Source organism: Coregonus clupeaformis, chromosome 25, assembly GCF_020615455.1.
Source record: "Coregonus clupeaformis isolate EN_2021a chromosome 25, ASM2061545v1, whole genome shotgun sequence".
NCBI classification, from domain to species: domain Eukaryota; kingdom Metazoa; phylum Chordata; class Actinopteri; order Salmoniformes; family Salmonidae; genus Coregonus; species Coregonus clupeaformis.
This window is the reverse complement of record NC_059216.1, coordinates 29,361,890-29,381,405: the sequence shown is the minus strand read 5'-3', so window position 1 is coordinate 29,381,405 and position 19,516 is coordinate 29,361,890. Positions and strand designations below refer to the sequence as shown.

The 19,516-nt window shown below is 43.0% G+C and overlaps 1 protein-coding gene across 1 annotated transcript in view; it reads right to left on the bottom strand.

The window, feature by feature from the left end:
- Nucleotides 1-1,084: 1,084 nt before the first annotated feature.
- Nucleotides 1,085-19,516, bottom strand: part of sptbn5 (spectrin, beta, non-erythrocytic 5) — a 57,164-nt gene continuing 38,732 nt past the window's right edge. The window contains exons 45-70 of the mRNA XM_041848046.1: nucleotides 16,146-16,267; nucleotides 14,548-14,710; nucleotides 14,163-14,351; nucleotides 13,920-13,997; nucleotides 13,612-13,784; nucleotides 13,379-13,469; nucleotides 11,662-11,808; nucleotides 11,279-11,416; nucleotides 9,362-9,618; nucleotides 8,914-9,100; nucleotides 8,533-8,745; nucleotides 8,135-8,331; nucleotides 7,666-7,870; nucleotides 7,188-7,364; nucleotides 6,792-6,947; nucleotides 6,366-6,583; nucleotides 5,942-6,131; nucleotides 5,526-5,702; nucleotides 5,152-5,259; nucleotides 4,226-4,960; nucleotides 4,034-4,102; nucleotides 3,793-3,876; nucleotides 3,590-3,681; nucleotides 3,282-3,401; nucleotides 2,861-3,072; nucleotides 1,085-2,582 (exon numbers count right to left, since the gene is read on the bottom strand). Coding sequence (XP_041703980.1) covers nucleotides 2,434-2,582; nucleotides 2,861-3,072; nucleotides 3,282-3,401; nucleotides 3,590-3,681; nucleotides 3,793-3,876; nucleotides 4,034-4,102; nucleotides 4,226-4,960; nucleotides 5,152-5,259; nucleotides 5,526-5,702; nucleotides 5,942-6,131; nucleotides 6,366-6,583; nucleotides 6,792-6,947; nucleotides 7,188-7,364; nucleotides 7,666-7,870; nucleotides 8,135-8,331; nucleotides 8,533-8,745; nucleotides 8,914-9,100; nucleotides 9,362-9,618; nucleotides 11,279-11,416; nucleotides 11,662-11,808; nucleotides 13,379-13,469; nucleotides 13,612-13,784; nucleotides 13,920-13,997; nucleotides 14,163-14,351; nucleotides 14,548-14,710; nucleotides 16,146-16,267 — 4,647 coding nt within the window. The 3' untranslated portion in view covers nucleotides 1,085-2,433. The remainder of the gene's footprint in view (nucleotides 2,583-2,860; nucleotides 3,073-3,281; nucleotides 3,402-3,589; nucleotides 3,682-3,792; nucleotides 3,877-4,033; nucleotides 4,103-4,225; nucleotides 4,961-5,151; nucleotides 5,260-5,525; nucleotides 5,703-5,941; nucleotides 6,132-6,365; nucleotides 6,584-6,791; nucleotides 6,948-7,187; nucleotides 7,365-7,665; nucleotides 7,871-8,134; nucleotides 8,332-8,532; nucleotides 8,746-8,913; nucleotides 9,101-9,361; nucleotides 9,619-11,278; nucleotides 11,417-11,661; nucleotides 11,809-13,378; nucleotides 13,470-13,611; nucleotides 13,785-13,919; nucleotides 13,998-14,162; nucleotides 14,352-14,547; nucleotides 14,711-16,145; nucleotides 16,268-19,516) is intronic.

Sequence of the window (19,516 nt, the reverse complement as noted above, 5' to 3'; positions counted from 1 at the left end):
CACAACAGGGAGTTTTAATTTACTATCGTGTACAGGTATATTGAACTAATTAGAAACATAACAAAAAATTGAGGATGAAATATTTGTCCCTATTACAAGCTTGTAATTTTGGGAAATATCCTATTCTTTGGAGTTTTAAAATTAGTTTCTACAGAATAATGTATTTCCGATTGATTTTACTGATTGTGCTGGCCGAGACCAACATTGTTAAATCTTTGAGCTGTGTGGTGATTCATTACTTGTTCTCAACTGGCCTACCTGGTTAAATAAAGGTGCAGCTGCTTTGGGAGGCGCGTGATCCGAATAACAACTATGGAGTGGCTCTTGATCTAATAACCTATTGAATGAAGACAATTCTATAGGCTTGGGGTTACCAACATATAGTTAACAATGAAATGTTTTGCAAGCAAGCCGAATTATGTGATTTTGTAGAACAGGAAATACAGGCACATATATTCTGTGTTAGTATTCAATAGAATTTGTAGGGCTACATCTGGGGCTTTGACAAATAAGCCATTTTGGGCCCCGTGTAGCTCAGTTGGTAGAGCATGGCACTTGCAACGCCAGGGTTGTGGGTTCGATTCCCACGGGGGGCCAGTATGAAAATGTATGCACTCACTAACTGTAAGTCGCTCTGGATAAGAGCGTCTGCTAAATGACTAAAATGTTAATGTAAATGTTCCACCCTGTAACATGGTAGAGCATGACCTTTGATTATGAATGATTTCTAAAGAATCTACCTATAGGCCTTCTAAAGTCTTACATTGTTGAAAATGTAGCCTATTGTTTCGTTTAAAATGTAATGTATTCTTTTAAAAATGTATTATTACTACTATACAATTGGGCTGTTTTTTTTTTCCGATTACAATTCAAATATAAGGTCATCGAGTTCAAAACATGATGTCCTTTAATTAGGCCTACTGGAAAACCTCAAACTAATGTAAACGTAATAATTAATCCTACTATAAATACTAACTACTGCACAGAAATGATCCAAAAATAAATTACCAAAATAAATTCTTGCCCATAACCTCTATACATTACAATCATTGTGTTTGAGACAAAAAAGAACCCACAAATGAAATCCCTTCATTCCTTTATTCTACCAACACGTCTAGCCTAACGACAACAAATGGGTGATCAAACGCATGACCTGAAATATCATGGCGCATTACCCAAATTGTTTAACAAGTTAAATGCAACAATCACAAATAGACAACACTCAAGATGTTAAATCAATGGCAACATCTCGAATTAACTTTTGAACTGCAAGGAATAGACTTGAGGAATAGACGGTCTTGTTGCTTCATTGTCTCTGACGCCATCAAGCGGTAGTAAATGTTGCTGATTCAAGAAGGCAAGGCCTAGGATAGAAAATGCTGAAAGGTCAGTCGTTTGTGGCATGTACTTTGCTGACACTTCTTGTATGGTTGTATGTTGTAGTCTAATTCTTTACGCATTTCTCAATTCCAGCGAAATTAAAAATGTTCAACAAATACATGTATTTTTACAGAATCTGCAAAACATACATAATCGTTTAATCAGATGATCAAAAGTGAAATATATTAGGCTACTAGCCAACATAAAAAAGCATAATAAATGTGGAATATTGGATGAGAAAAATTGTCCCCTAATTTTATCTGAATGCAAGCTTTTATTATACTAACACATGCTCAATCTGAAATAAGTCATTTAGTTTATTCTTGGTTGAAGTCTATCGAAAATAATTGAAATCCGAATGCCTTTTGCAAAATGTATAAAGTAGAAGTGGTGAAAGTACATCCATCCTAATCACACTGCCATTAAATTATGGCATGAAAATGAATTGCAAAAATTATACTATCTTTTGAAAAAGTCCTCTCATTTCGTTGGACTGACTAAAATATTTAATGATAAGAATTAACTTCATATCATGTACTATTTCTCAACAAGATTGGCGGCCTTTAATCCATAAAATTAAATATCGGCCACATATTTACTTAAAATACATGTATAATTCTAATATTGGCAAATCTGTCATTGACATAATGCATAATTAAAGCAAAACTTCGTTTGAGCAAGGTAAGGATTATCTATCTGTATGTTTCTACACCAGATATATTAATTTAATTACCAAATGTGGTGATTCGTAAATTATTGTGAATTGAAATGTTGTGTAAAATGAAATAGGCCAACTGAATGTAATTATTTCTATGGAATAAATAAATTCTCTTTTTAAATAGGCACTGGCATAAAATCTCATGAGCATGCAGCAGTCTTGAGTAGATCAACACAAGGAGAAAAGTAACATATAAATTGTTGCTAACATATCATAAACCAATGCTAATGGTTTACAACATAAAGATTGTGACATTTGATTTGAACATTGTAAAGGTAATATTAAGATATCAATTGTTAAGATGACTATTCTAATAACACAGGAAATATCCCAAATCACTTTCCAAAGAGCTTCTTGAAGACACTCTTGTTCTTGGGTTTGTCTTTGGGCTCAGGGTCATTGAGGCTTTGTGGAGGTAGAGGAGGTTGGGTGGTGGGGGGATGGTTCCTCTGTAGGGAACTCAGGCTCTGGGTTATTACAGTTCCTGGAACAAGACAGCACATTATGTTATGAGAGGCCTCAAAGTATTTCAGAGTATTTTGTAAGGATTTATTAATAATAATAGAATGTTAACATGCCAAAAAATTTAGTGAAGATCTGGAATTTCTTTCTGTACCAAAATTGTTGTTTGTAACCATTGTGTAATGAGTCAAATTGAGGGAAACAAATGCATAGTCTCACCTGGAATTTATTTCAGTTTCAAAATGGTTGTTTTTGTAATATTTCAAGTTATGGGAAACTAATGCATGTGTACAGTCTCACCTTCATCTTTGGTCTCCCCTCCTGAAGGGTAGTGGTGCTTGTTGTAATATGTATGGGGGGGCTTTGGTGGTGGCCCTCTATCGCTCTCAAAACGTTCATTGCAGACAACACTTTCTCTGGAGCCAACTCTGAGAAACCCTTTGTTCTCAGAAGCATCATTGATGTCGACCTGTTTGGAGTTCTGGTGATCTACTGTGTCCTTTGAGGAGTTCCTGAACAAAATGGGAATTGGCAAATTATTCAAACAGCAAGATACTGTATTTACTAAATTTTATAACGAGATAATTACTCAAAAACACCAGGATTCAAATAAATACTTTATTTGGCAAACTATTTGGTTTAGGCACTGGTAAAAGATGTGCTATTAATTTATAATAACAAAGTTTTAAGGAATGGCCCTTCCGTTTGACAGTTGACTTACCCAGAATCCTCAGAGTCAGAGGAGCTTCCAGACTTGGTGCAGTTCTGAAGTTCCTCTACCCATTTGAGCTGCTGCTCTCGGCTAGAGGCAGCAAACAGGTACTGACTTCCATCATCCAGACTGAAGGACATACACAGACAGCAGAACAGACAGTCACATACATTTACATTTTGTCAGAGGAGCAGTCTTTGTATACTTTATTACAAGGTCCTCAAACTTCTAACATGGCATGTTTTATACAGTACTTAGATATAGCTTGATTTGCTACTTTAAGCATTGATTATCTTTCAGTAATGTGAAAGGCTCACGTTAGTTTGAAGGTATGGTCCTTTCTCCTATAGTATGGGTTTTCCTTACACACTGCTCCAACCATATTGATGGGGGGCCATAGGGAAGACCTCTGTAAAAAAGCAGTGACATACTGTACTCTCAAAAGTCATTGTTTTCTCTAAAAGTACCTGTGAATTTAACTTTAAAATCTTTTTCTGTAGACTTGATGAATAAGCAGTACCTCTGTAGCTGCATCTCTGTCTTTGAAAAGATTGAGTGTCTCCCTCTCCAGTACTGCATAGACAGCATCCCAGTTCTCCAAACCCTGCAAACCAATACAGTTTCATGGTTTTACAGCTTTATCTAATTGTAAATAATTAATGATTTGATCATTAAAACACTGGAGATGACCTAGCATCAACAATTGTTTTAGGTCAGAATGTTTCGGTCCTCTACATTGATAAAGTAAAACATGGTCTTACTTTGTTTCCGCTTTGTTTCACCTTGATCTCCAACATCCCATCCATTCTGACAGGCACTTGACCTCTGACCTATAAAGATGTAAACAACACAGTTCTCAAGATGGATAACAGTAGACATAGTGTAAAACGTAAATAAACGTGGTATCCACTCAGACTCAGAGGGTAGTTTGTTAATTAGTGATCTGATCTCACATCAGATATTGAGTCTGACAGCGTAGCCACCTCCTCTGGTAGGTCCTCTAGTTTCCTGTGGTGTAGCAGTACAGGGGAAGGGGGCAGGTCTCTGCAGGGGGGAGGGAGTTCAGGGGGTGTGGTGGGTTCGTTATCTGGCTGCTCAGGATGTTCAGAGGGGACAGGTGCCGATACAGGTGAGAGTGGGGGCGATACATTTGAGGCTGATTCCGGTGAGGTCGGCGATGGGGCCGACACAGGTGTTTCTGGGGCCAGCTCCTCATGCCTGGCTAACTTCCTCTCTCTGAGGGAGAGCCTTGGCTTGGGGGTGATAGATGGTCTATCTGTGGGAGGCAACTCTTCTTCCTTCACTGACAATCTATGGGATCTGTAGCGAGAGTGGCTACTGGTCTCTGTAGTGGGAGAGGATGGAGGGGATGGAGGAGGGTTGACTGGAGGGGCGAAGCGTGGGGATCTAGAGGGGGCCACAAAGGCAGGGTTCTGGGTGGTCAGGGCCCTAGGGGCGGGGCTGGGAGGGGGGCTACTGGAGATGGATGAGGAGGGAGATGGAGCTGGATCTGGTGTCTTGCTGGTGCTGGTTCTGCGGACCCGGTCTGTGGGTTTTAGGGGTTTAGGGGCGGTGGGTCGGGGGGTCTTAGGGTCAGACGGTTTCCTCTTCAGGGAGGTCACCCTGGAAAGCTTCTTCCTGGAATTGTCTCCATCATCACCATGGAGGCCTTGTAATCTTTGCTCTCTCTAAAAAATATATAATAAAACATAATGTGTGAGAGTAATCTACTGTATCCATGCCAAAGCCATCTTTTGGGTTATCATTGTTCAAAGAAGACCAAAAGGAATTGTGTAGTTTAATGGAGTTAGCCAAAATTCGACAGCCATAACATCAGTTGTCAGGAAAGGTGAATAGCGTCCTCTCATCTCTCACTCACCTGTGTTTTCTTCTTCTGTAAGGCACTGAATCGGTCACTCTGGGCTTGAATCATAGCCTCCAAGTCCTCCTGTTTCTTCATCAACTCCAGAACGTCTGACACAGAGTCCTGGGAAGGAGAAGAGACATCACTGAGCATCTTAACCAACTTTCACTTAGTGGGTCGAAAAGAAAAATACATAGCACTAAAACCAATAACCAGTAACATGAAAAATCTTTAATTCAAGAAAATATTAACTATTTCATACTATTATCAGAAAGCATGATGACTTATGTAAGTGACTAGGTTCAAACCCAGGTCTCCTGCGCGCCACAATACTGTGTTAACGCCTAGGCTTGCTTTTAACTGGGCTGTCCTCCACTTAAAAGACTCACCCCGTACTCCTCTGCCCTCAGAGTAGCTTCGTAGGTACTGAGCCAGTGCTCCGCCTGCTCCAGCTCCCTCTGTAGCTGTAGGATCTCCAGTTCCTCCTGGTACAACACCCTCCTCTCCTCCCAAACCTCCTGCACCCGCGTCTCCAGCTCCTGCAGCTCCAGAAGACGCTCCTCCAACTGCAATTTGGCAGCAATAGATAGCCATGAATGAAAATAGCTTTATTCAAATGTTCCTATAACAACATTTAACATTGTGACACATTACATAATAATAGAAACAAGATGACAATAATGCTTAAAATAATGCAAAAAATGCAAAACTTAAAGAGAAATGTCACATTTCTGTATCTTGCCATTACATTGATGTTTAGGTTGCTTTGACATTATGTCTAAACTGTTAAGTACTGTGCTACTACCTCTTGGCACATGAAGTTGCCTTCCTCCACGAGGTATTTGCCCTCATCTTTCACAGCCTGTGATTTGTTGAGCTGCTTGTCAATCTGAACATGGTACTCTTCGTGTCTTTTGATTAGCTGCTCCAGGTCAGCACCCTCCCCTCCTGACCCCTCCCCTCTCACCAGGGACAGGGTCTCTTTCAGCCATGCCCTGGGCAATACAGGGGAAAATAAAATAACCTCATGATTCAAAACATAATAGCACTTCAATTTACTTTAAAATGTTCAAATTAGATCCAGGTCAGGCACACCTCAATAATTATACGTTCATAAAGCATGCATTACACATCTATAAGCACATCATAAAATGTGACATTATAGAATTGGGTGACATTGTGTTATCTTATCAATCCTAACTACATGAAATGAAAAGAAGTAGACCTACATGAGTTCAGTCCACTCTGTGAGGTATCTCTGCACAGCCTCAGCCTGCCCCAGTCTCTTCCTGCGTTGGATGGCCTTGGCCTGCAGACTAGCCCAGCTCTCCTCCACTTCCTGTAGTCTCTCACTCAGACTGGCCCGCACCTGGGGGTACTTCCTGTTTAGGCCCCGCCCCTCCTCTTTAGTCCGAGACACCTCCCCCTCGATGACCGCCAAGTCTCTCTGGAAACAAACACAGTTATTTGATGGGTGAGTTAGTGTAACCAGCCGTTAGCCCACTGAGTTAAAGGCATTAGTTTAGGGAGCTAAAGCAAGTCATCAGGTCTTGGGTGGCTAATGAAATTGTGAATCTTTGGAGTCTGCCTCAATGAAACTGCTCTGCTCCCATTTCAATCAAACATGTTAAATAAACTTTGGTTGTGTACTGTACCTCCAGTCCTTCATGTTGTCTGATGAGTGCCTGGATACTGAGTAGATCATGATCGTGGTCGTCAGAGTCCAACACCACCTCCTTCTCACTCATCCAACCCTTCAGCTCGTCCACGTCATGGTCAAACTGGTGCACCTCTCGGGCAGACTTCAGGTTCTGTCACACAAAATGGCTGTTATATCACCATGGCTCAGGTCAATTACCCACAGTAATATATAAATAATACTCAGAAGGAGAGTGTTTAATGCACATCAAGCTTGGTACAGGAGCTGGACAAGAAAATAGGGCCACTATAGAATTGTGAGCAGACATGACCTTTCTTCCCTATCGTTTAATCTCCCACTTAAGCAGCTACTTATAATATTATTGATAGAAGAACTGGACTTAGACTTTTACCTCCGCTCTAGTCTTCACATTTTGGTTGAGGTCATCCCATAATTTGTGCAGCGCTGCCTCTCGTCTGTGGCCTTCAGCAGATTTCACCTCCTGTCGTAGTTGTTGAACAGTGCTGAGTTTACTCTGGCCCAGCGTGTTAACCTCAGCCACAAAGTCTTCAAACTTCTTCTGCAACACCTGGAAGAAAGTGACTTTATTAAGAAAATTGCGGCCTGCCTCTAAACTAAAATGCATTAGATATCGATCATTACTTGTCTGATTACAGTACTTTACCAAGACTGTAATCTCACAAAGCTTGTTTTCAGCTACAGCAATATATAAACGATACATACACCCAACAACTGTCCAGTACTTGGCTTATCCGTATTGGCCCTATTCCCATCCTCCAAGACATGGGTCAAAACGTTCAAATACTTGAGCTGCACCTAATTTGCCCTGTATAATGGAACCAATGGAATAGTCCACTGTGCATCTATACCTCCACGTCCTCCAGGTCTTGTCCAAAGTCTTCTGACTCAGCCAGGGTCTTGCGGGAGCACAGCCAGTTCTGCAGCTCCCGGGCCTCTCTCTCAAACACATAGAGGTTCAGCTGGTCCTCCAGAGCTGCCCGTCGTGAGGCAGAGAGACGCAGAAGACTCTCATACTCATCCAGCATGTCTGGAAGACTCTTACTCACTAAATGGCTGATGTAGTGTGAGAGAAATGTCATCATGTCAATGGGCTTAGAACATTTGAAGGAGAGACAAACATTAAGTAATAAAGAAAATGGATTTAGAATCACTAAATGTACATATTTAAAATATGTGAATAGTTAAATATGTGAATATAGAATATTAATATACTGTAGTTAGTCCCTGTAAATATCTGTGAGATCACATATCTTAATTCCTGACAATGATAACAGATAAAGTGAATAATATACATACTGTAAGGTTTGTATACTGTACCTGTTGGGGTGGCCACAGTGCTCCAGTTTAGCGCCAGTCTCCTGAAGAGACTCTACTTTCAGCTGCTGGTTCTCCAGGTCCAGGTCTATAGAGTCCAGCTTCCTCAGGAAGACCTCGGTGGCCTCCTCGCTCTTCCCAAAGTCTTTGGACTCTAACGTGGGTCTCTGCTCATCTATCCACAGCTCTAGTTCTGAAACCTAAAGAGAAATGTAAGCTTATAAAGGTTCTTCAGTGGGCATCATATTTGGGTGGAAAATAAAATTCCCTCACTGTAGAAAGTTGTGTAGAAAGATGTATTGAGAGAGAGTTTTTGTGGATTGTGGAACCTGTGTTTGTGTCCAAAGAGCGTGTCAAAAGAGAATGTATGGAGAGTATGGTCAGTGGTCACAGTTATCTACCTCAGAGAGGAAGGTCTGTATCTTCAGAGCCTCCTGCAGCAGTTGGCCCTTGTTCTCTGACTCTCTCCTCAGGCTCTCAAAAATCTTCTTGAGCTCAGCCAGCTTCTCGCTGATCTCATGCGAGGCAAAGTGTCTGCCCCTCACCAGGTTCTGCCCTGCGTCCTGGACAGCCTGCACCAGAGGGGTACGGCTCGCTATCTCTTGCACCACAGCCTGCACACACAGAGGTTCAATCAATCAACCAACCAATCAATCAAATCTTACATGTATAACACTTTTTACAAATACATTTCTCACTAAGTTCTTGACAGAAACCCAAGAACAACCTTGTTGTTAGTATCTTAAATGCAAACTGGTACATTGACCATCGCTGCCTCTGACCTGATGTTTTTTGACCATAGACTGAGTGCTCTGTAGGGAGGTTCCCCAGTCTTTGGAGGAGGCAGAGGGCAGTTTGTCCTGGACCCAGACCAGCTCATCCTCCATGTCACGGTAGAACTGGAACAACAGCTGCCAGGATTCTAAGGTCTCCCGTCGGTTCTGCAATGGCTCAGCCAGGCTGTTATATCTGCAATAACGAAAGTTGTTTAAAATCAGTCTCGAAGGACCATGAAAAAAAGTGTGAGGGGCGGGGCTGCGCAAAACCCTTACAATTCCTTTCACAAGCGCACTCTCACAGCCATGCTGTATTGGTGTGTGTGTACTCTGTTGCATGGTAATAAAATGTGTGTTTTATTAATCTGTCTCGTACTCTGACTAATATTTAAATGTATTTGGGGAGAATCAGACAGTATTATTTATATATCTTTGACAAAAAAAAAAAACTTACCTATTGACAGTTTGGCCTACTCGTTGCTGGATCTCCTGGGCCAGGAAGTTGCCCTTGGAGCTGAAGTCCTTGGCTGTATCCACTAAGCCCTGGACCCTCTCCAGATAGCCATCCACCACCTCCTCCAGGCCCTGTAGAGCCTTCAGCAGCCTGCTGACTGACGGGAGGTCAGTGCCACAGTCCTCATTGGTTACTTCAACTTCTACGGACCTAAGCCACTCCTCTATGTCGTCCAGAGAACGCTGGAACTGTAAAGCCTGGTGGTAGAAAATAGCAAAGTTATAGAAGAATTATAGCCTAATACTTTACTTAAAGGCCAAGAGCAGTCAAAATGTTGTTTTTCCTGTGTTTTATATCATATTGTACAACAGCTGATGAAACTAACACTGTAAAAGTGTGAATGCATTTGATCAGTGTTATTTCCTGATAGTTGCTGGTACAATCTACACAAGACCTTCTATTCAGCAGGTTTTGCATGGGTGCAGTTTTGGCTTGCCTCGTGACATCAGCAGGCGGTATAAGTTAATATAGAACAATAACAAAGAGAGTTCCAAACATCTCTGCCAATAACAGCTAGTTTTCTGATTACATTTCACTCCCCCTTCCAACTCAGACCACTCCCAGACAATCCTAGCTAAATTCTTGCTTTATAATTTTTGTTAAAAAGCATTTATTTATTTTTTGACCATTTTAATGGAAAGCTATAAAAGTAAGGTACTTAATTGTTACCCAGAAATGATTTGATATTGAGACAAAAACAGCTGCATTGGGCCTTTAAAGCAGAATGCTTTATTATTTTACCTGGAGGGGATGTTATTGCTCCTGTAAGTCGCTCTGGATGAGACTAAATGACTAAAATGTAAATGTAAATGTAATGTTGTCTCTGCAAATACACTACATGACCAAAAGTATGTGGACACCTGCTCGTCGAACATCTCATTCCAAAATCATGGACATTAACATGGAGTTGGTCCCCCCTTTGCTGCTATAACAGCCTCCACTCTTCTGGGAAGGCTTTCTACTAGATGTTGGAACATAGCTGCGGGGACTTGCTTCCATTCAGCCACAAGAGCATTAGTGAGGTCGGGCACTGATGTTGGGCGATTAGGCCTGGCTTGCAGTTGGTAGCGTTCTCCTGACATCCGCCAAACCCAGATTCGTCCGTCGGACTGCCAGATGGTGAGCGTGATTCATCACGCCAGAGAACGCGATTCCACTGCTCCAGAGTACAATGGCGGCGAGCTTTACACCACTCCAGCCGACGCTTGTCATTGCACATGGTGATCTTAGGCTTGTGTGCGGCTGTTCGGCCATGGAAACCCATTTCATGAAGCTCTCGACAAACAGTTTTTGTGCTGACATTGTTTCCAGAGGCAGTTTGGGAACTCGGTAGTGAGTGTTGCAACCGAGGACAGACGATTTTTACGCAATACGCGCTTCAGCACATGGCGGTCCTGTACTGTGAGCTTGTATGGCCTACCACTTCGCAGCTGAGCCGTTGTTGCTCCTAGATGTTTCCACTTCACAATAACAGCACTTACAGTTGACCGGGGCAGCTCTAGCAGGGCAGAACTTTCACAAACTGACTTGTTCGAAAGGTGACATCCTATGACAGTGCCACGTTGAAAGTCACTTAGCTCTTCAGTAAGGCCATTCTACTGCAAATGTTTGTCTATGGAGATTGCATGGCTGTGTGCACCATTTTATACACTTGTCAGCAATGGCGGTTGTGGCTGAAATAGCCGAATCTACTAATTTGAAGGAGTGTCCACATACTTTTATATATATAGCGTATGTGTAGGTGACAAATACAATTTGATTTTATCATGTCATTAAAGTTACATTCTCTTTTTCATAGTATCATCTACTGTATCTATCATCAAAGATGAGTACAATATGTCTATAATGTGCAAATACCTGGTAGGCCTGCTGCAGACGAGATTTCTTCTCTTTACAGTTGTTGAGGAGCTGGTCCCAGCCATGGTTAAGATCCTTCAGCCACGGTTTGATCTTCCCAGGAGTGGAGTGACCCGCTGCTATCATTCTCTCTCCCTCCTGTGGGTGAACATTGACTCAATAACACTTGCCTAGACCAGTCACGGCTAACTTTAACTGTACTGTGAATAACATCTGCCGAGACACTGGTCTCAGAACAGAGGACATTGCAGATTCTATGAAGGACAGAGAGCTATGTTATTCTATCTTAATGTGTATTGAGCTGCCATAAGCAATAGGAAAGTATTGAGATACTACTCTGTGATTAATGTGCATTGAAAGCATTTCTTCAGACTCACACATACCTTAGTAAGAGCGTCAACTCGGTTACGGTTCGCTAAGATCTCAGCCTCAAAGCTCTGGTGTTTCAGTAGTTTGGCCTGGAGGTTGATGGGGTCTCTCCAGCTTTCATCCAGGGCCACTGCATTCCTCTCATTGAGCCACGAGCACACCTGCAGGTTTCAGTTATCACACATTACTTTACAGGTTTCAGTTATCAGACATTACTTTACAGGTTCAAGTTATTACACATTACTTACAGTGCCTTCAGAAAGTATTCATACCACTTGACTTACTCCACATTTTGTGTTACAGCCGGAATTCAAAATTGATTAAATAGATTTGTTTTCTCACCCATCTACACACAATACCCCATAACGACAAAGTGAAAACATGTTTTTAGAAATGTTGGCAAGTTTATTGAAAATGAAATACAGAAATATCTCATTTACATAAGTATTCACACACACCGTTGCTATGAATCTTCAAATTAAGCATCCAATTTACTTTGATCATCCTTGAGATGTCACTACCACTTGATTGGAGTCCACCTGTGGCCAATTAAATTGTTTGGACATGATTTAGAAAGACACACACCTGTCTTTATAAGGTTCCACAGTTGACAGTGCATGTCAGAGCAGAAACTATACCATGAAGTCCAAGAACCTGTCCGTAGATCTCCGAGATAGAATTGTAATGAGGCATATATCTGGGGAAGGATATAAAACCATTTCTAGAGTGTTGAAAGTTTCCAAGAGCACAGTGGTCTCCATCATTGGGAAATTGAAAAAATATAGAACTACCCAGACACTGACTAGAGCTGGCCGTCCGACCAAACTGAGCAACCGGGAAAGAAAGACCTTGGTCAGGGAGATGACCAAGAACCCAATGAACACTCTGACAGAACTACAGAGTTCCTTGGCTGATATGGGAGAACCTGCCAGAAGGACAACAGTCTCTACAGCACTTCATCAATCTGGACTTTATAGAAGAGTGGCCAGACGGAAGCCACTCCTGAGAAAAAGGCACATGCCAGCACGCCTGGAGTTTGCAAAAAGGCATGTGAAAGACTCTGAGATCACAAGGCAAAAGATTCTGTGGTATGATGAGACAAAAAGTTAACTCTTTGGCCTGATTGCAAAGCGCTATGTCTGGAGAACCAGGCACAGCTCATCACCCATCGAACACCATCCCTACCATGAAGCATGGTGGTGGCAGCATCATGCTATGGGGACGCTTTTCAGCGGCAGGGACTGGAAGACAGGAAAGGATAGAGGGAACAATGAATATAGGCAAATCCTTGATGAGAACCTGCTTCATAGTGCAAACAACCTTAGACTGGGACAAAGATTTACGTTCCAACAGGACAATGACCCCAAGCTTACAGCCAAAGCAACGCTGGGATGGCTTCAGAACGAGAATGTGAAAATCCTTGACATGAATCCCATTGAACATCTGTGGAAAGACTTGAAGATTGCTGTTCACTGCCACTCCCAATCTAATTTAACAGAACTTGAGAAAAGCTACAGGGAAGAATGGGCGAAAATCCCCAAATCCAGAAGTGCAAAGCTGATACAGACATACCCAAGATGACTCAAAGCTGTAATCGCCGCCAAAGGTGCTTCTACAAAGTATTAACTCAGGGGTATACTTATGTTTTAGTCTTGCATACCAGCCTCATAGACCCACACTAACATTGAGTTGGTTAAAGCGGACTCATCAAGCAGACCCAACTTCTCATACCTCATAGCTGCTACCCAGGAACTTCTGGAGTTGTAGAGATTCTTCCAGAGCCTTCCGGCGAACCTTACTCATTTCCAACAGTTTTCCTTTTCTGGAGAGAGGCATAGTTTTTGAGTCAGGTATAGCACACAAAGGCAGAATAAATCATTTCATACACCAAACAATCTCTTTGTATATAGACAGTCTTTGAAAACAGGGAAATATTTGGCACTTAGTTCATTGCTGGCTTCTACCTGAGCAGCACAGACTTGCTCTTGCTCTTGATATTGTCTGAGTCAAAGTGTTTCTGCTGGATCAGCTGTTGGGCGAACCGCTCCACTCCTTCCACCTGCTCCATCTGAGCATCCAGGGTGTTCTCAAACAGGGCTTGCTTTCTCTGTAGGGTCTCCACGTCAGATAGAGAACTCTGCAATAACCAATCAACGTCCCAATTTAAACAACACATATCTGATAAAGGCTTAATGAAGCCTTCATAAGTCCTTTAAAAGGCCTACATAAATTCTTCACACACAATTTATGAGCAAATGCATTGAGTTCCTACCCCAAGGTCTTCATTAGCCAGAAAGGCCTCCTTGTTACTCAACCAGCTCTCACTCTGATCCATGTAGCCAAGGAATATCTGAAATGAAAACGAGATTTAGGTAACTTTTGTTATTCATTTGACCCTTATTTTATTAGGTACGTTGACTGGCAATAAAAAATAAATAAGCAGGAAAACATGCCTAATGTTAGATGAGCTACATTCACAACATGAATAGTACAAATGTCTCCAAGTTAGGGTTACCTGTAGGCCTAGAGCCTGATCCAGAGTCTTCTTCCTGTCCTGCCAGGTCTGGCTCAGACCCATTTTGGCCTCTTCCAGCTTGGTCAGAGACTTCTTGATCTCTGATGATGAGCTGTGTCCAGACTTTACCAGACTCAGGCCAAAGTCTCTAACAGAGTCGATACGCTCCCCCCGTGCATCAATCTCAGTCTAGAACACATAAACACATTTAATCTCTTCCGGAAACTTAAGTTTGCAATTTTACTGGGTCTTATAGGAGGTTGAAATTTGGGGGGGATTTTGTTGTCCTTTATTTAACGTCACAAGGTTGAAAACCTATTTTCCTAGGGCGACCTAGAAAGATAGCCATCAAAATATTAACTTGAATATCATAATCATTAGTCACCTTCCAATCTTGATGTTCTACTATGAATCGCTCTGCCTCGTTCTTGCTCTTGGGCAGGCCTTTCTCTCCCATCTCAGAGCTCTGCTTCAGGGTCCAGTCCAGTAGGAGGCGCTGGTTAGCCTTGAAAAGCTGCAGCTGGTGAGCCTCCTGCAGCCTCTCCTTCCTGTAACATCACTTCCTGTTAGTCTCTCTGCAGCTTCCCCAAAACCCATAATAATGCAAGAGGAAGTATATGGTGTCCTCTCAGCGCACACACATCTATACTGTCATAATGACTTGAATAATGATTCCATTGTGTCGGTTTTGCAAGATCAAAGTACACTATATATACAAAAGCATGTGGACACCCCTTCAAATTAGTCGATTCGGCGATTTCAGCCACAACCGTTGCTGACAGGTTTATAAAATCGAGCACACAGCCATGCAATCTCCATAGACAAACATTGGCAGTAGAATGGCCTTACTGAAGAGCTCAGTGACTTTCAACGTGGTACCGTCATAGGATGCCACCTTTCCAACAAGTCAGTTCGTCAAATTTCTGCCCTGCTAGAGCTGCCCCGGTCAACTGTAAGTGCTGTTATTGTGAAGTGGAAATGTCTAGGAGCAACAATGGCTCAGCCGCGAAGTGGTAGGCCCCACAAGTTCACAGAACAGGACTGCCGAGTGCTGAAGCGCGTAACGCGTAAAAATCGTCTGTCCTCGGTTGCAACACTCACTAACGAGTTTCAAACTGCCTCTGGAAGCAATGTCAGCACAAGAACTGTTCGTCGGGAGCTTCATGAAATGGTTTTCCATGGCCGAGCACAAGCCTAAGATCACCATGTGCAATACCAAGCATCGGCTGGAGCGGTGTAAAGCTCACCTCCATTGGACTCTGGAGCAGTGGAAACACGTTCTCTGGAGTGATGAATCATGCTTCTCCATCTGGCAGTCCGACGGACGAATCTGGGTTTGGCGGATGCCAAGAGAATGCTACCTGCCCCAATGCATAGTGCCAACTGTAAAGTTTGGTGGAGGAGGTTAAATGGTCTGGGGCTGTTTTTCATGGTTCGGGCTAGGCCCCTTAGTTCCAGTGAAGGGAAATCTTAACCCTACAGCATACAATGATATTCTAGACGATTCTGTGCTTCCAACTTTGTGGCAACAGTTTGGGGAAGGCCCTTTCCTGTTTCAGCATGACAATGCCCCAGTGCACAAAGCGAGGTCCATACAGAAATGGTTTGTTGAGATCAGTGTGGAAGAACTTGACTGGCCTGCACAGAGCCCTGACCTCAACCCCACTGAACACCTTTGAGATGTATTGGAATGCCAACTGCAAGCCAGGCCTAATTGCCCAACAACAGTGCCCGACCTCACTAATGCTCTTGCGGCTGAATGGAAGCAAGTCCCTGCAGCAATGTTCCAACATCTTGTGGAAAGCCTTCCCAGAAGAGTGGAGGCTGTTATAGCAGCAAAAGGGGAACCAACTCCATATTAATGGCCATGATTTTGGAATGGGATGTTCGACGAGCAGGTGTCCACATACTTTTGGTCATGTAGTGTATCACGTTGGGAAGGGGTACATCTTTTCAGGATATTTCAGTTATTATTTGCAACACCTGAGTTTAACGTCCTTCTCCAGCTTCACAAGGCCGGTTTTGACCTCTTTCTGCTTTTTGCTCAGTTTGTCGGCCATCACAGACTGGGCTTTCAGGCGGTCAGCGGTGTCCTTTTCCAGTGCCTGGCAAATCAACACAAGATCAGGATGCAATTAGTTGGTCTTTCAGATATTCAATTCAGTTCAATTTTCTGTTTCACTGTAAAACGCATTACAGTGTATCGATTGTAACTTCCATCAATGTAATTGTCTGCATCACTTCCAATCCCCCATATGTTTTTTTTCCTCTCGCAAATATATATATATATATATATGTGCGAGAGAAAAAAAACATATGGGGGATTGGAAGTGATGCAGACAATTACATTGACTGAAAGCCCAGTCTGTGATACATATATATATATATATATGTGCGAGAGAAAAAAAACATATGGGGGATTGGAAGTGATGCAGACAATTACATTGACTGAAAGCCCAGTCTGTGATACATATATATATATATATATATACATATACACACACACACACACACCCTTTACATTTTTTTATTTCCCTTTATTACTTTCCAACCCCACCACCCCTTCCCTAATTGGAGTAAACTAGTGAACTACAATGCTTAGGACTCTACTTCCAGCTTATTCATACTATATACATTTTATGTACACAGTCAATTTTACAATAATTATATTTTGTTTGTTTTTACTCCTGAACTTCCTCTACCCTCTCCGATCATTTTCATGATGTCCATCCGGTTTGCTTCTATATGCCATATCTTTCTAACTGTGCTCTTTCACAAAAGCTCTCAACCTATAACCTATATACTTATTATGGACACAGTTTGCTTTACATTAGTTATCTTGTTGTTATTAGTTGTTATTAGTCCCATCCTTCAGCTCCATTCAACATCTCCCATCTATCTCTTAACACCATCCATATTGGATTTCTATTTGCCATATATTTTTCAACTGTATTGCATGTTAAATGTGCAACCAGAGGAAAAACAACTCTAGACCACCTTTACTCCACACACAGAGACGTATACAAAGCTCTCCCTCGCCCTCCATATGGCAAATCTGACCATAACTCTATCCTCCTGATTCCTGCTTATAAGCCAAAACTAAAGCAGGAAGCACCAGTGACTCGGTTAATAAAAAAGTGGTCAGATGACGCAGATGGTAAGCTACAGGACTGTTTTGCTAGCACAGACTGGAACATGTTCCGGGATTCTTCAGATAGCATTGAGGAGTACACCACATCAGTCACTGGCTTCATCAATAAGTGCATCGATGATGTCGTCCCCACAGTGACCGTACGTACATACCCCAACAAGAAGCCATGGATTACAGGCAACATCCGCACTGAGCTAAAGGGTAGAGCTGCCGCTTTCAAGGTGCGGGACTCTAACCCGGACGCTTATAAGAAATCCCGCTATGCCCTCAGACGAACCATCACACAGGCAAAGAGTCAATACAGGACTAAGATTGAATCGTACTACACCGGCTCTGACGCTCGTCGGATGTGGCAGGGCTTGAAAACTATTACAGACTACATAGGGAAGCACAGCCGCGAGCTGCCCAGTGACACAAGACTTCTAGATGAGCTAAACTACTTCTATGCTCGCTTCGAGGCAAGCAACACTGAAGCATGCATGAGAGCACCAGCTATTCCGGATGACTATGTGATCACGCTCTCCGTAGCCAATGTGAGTAAGACTTTTAAGCAGGTCAACATTCACAAGGCCACAGGGCCAGACGGATTACCAGGACGTGTACTCCGAGCATGTGCTGACCAACTGGCAAGTGTCTTCACTGACATTTTCAACATGTCCCTGACTGAGTCTGTAATACCAACATGTTTCAAGCAGACCACCATAGTCCCCGTGCCCAAGGACACTAAGATAACCTGCCTAAATGACTACCTACCCGTGGCACTGACGTCTGTAGCCATGAAGTGCTTTGAAAGGCTGGTCATGGCTCACATCAACACCATTATCCCAGAAACCCTAGACCCACTCCAATTTGCATACCGCCCCAACAGATCCACAGATGATGCAATCTCTATTGCACTCCACACTGCCCTTTTCCCACCTGGACAAGAGGAACACCTACGTGAGAATGCTATTCATTGACTACAGCTCAGCATTCAACACCATAGTGCCCTCAAAGCTCATCACTAAGCTAAAGATCCTGGGACTAAACACCTCCCTCTGCAACTGTATCCTGGACTTCCTGACGGGCCGCCCCCAGGTTGTAAGGGTAGGTAACAACACATCTGCCACACTGATCCTCAACACGGGGGCCCCTCAGGGGTGCATGCTCAGTCCCCTCCTGTACTCCCTGTTCACCCATGACTGCATGGCCAGGCACGACTCCAACACCATCATTAAGTTTGCCGACGACACAACAGTGGTAGGCCTGATCACCGACAACGATGAGACAGCCTATAGGGAGGAGGTCAGAGACCTGGCCGTGTGGTGCCAGGATAACAACCTCTCCCTCAACATGACCAAGACAAAGGAGATGATTGTGGACTACAGGAAAAAAAAGAGGACTGAGCACGCCCCCATTCTCATCGACGGGGCTGTAGTGGAACAGGTTGAGAGCTTCAAGTTCCTTGGTGTTCACATCACCAACGAACTATCATGGTCCAAACACACCAAGACAGTCGTGAAGAGGGCACGACAAAGCCTATTCACCCTCAGGAGACTGAAAAGATTTGGCATGGGTCCTCAGATCCTCAAAAAATTATACGGCTGCACCATCGAGAGCATCCTGACTGGTTGCATCACCGCCTGGTATGGTAACTGCTCGGCCTCCGACCGCAAGGCACTACAGAGGGTAGTGCGTACGGCACAGTACATCACTGGGGCCAAGCTTCCTGCCATCCAGGACCTCTATACCAGGCGGTGTCAGAGGAAGGCCCTCAAAATTGTCAAAGACTCCAGCCACCCTAGTCATAGACTGTTCTCTCTGCTACCGCATGGCAAGCAGTACCGGAGTGCCAAGTCTAGGTCCAAAAGACTTCTCAACAGCTTCTACCCTTAAGCCATAAGACTCCTGAACAGCTAATCATGGCTACCCGGACTATATGCACTGCCCCCCCACCCCCACCCCCATCTTTTTACCTGCTGCTACTTTGTTTATTATTTATGCATAGTCACTTTAACTCTACCCACATGTACATATTACTTCAACTACCTCAACTAGCCGGTGCCCCCGCACATTGACTCTGCACCAGTACCCCCCTGTATATATAGCCTCCCTACTGTTATTTTATTTTACTTCTGCTCTTTTTTTCTCAACACTTTTTTGTTGTTTTATTTTACTTTTTTATAAAAAAATAAATGCACTGTTGGTTAAGGGCTGTAAGTAA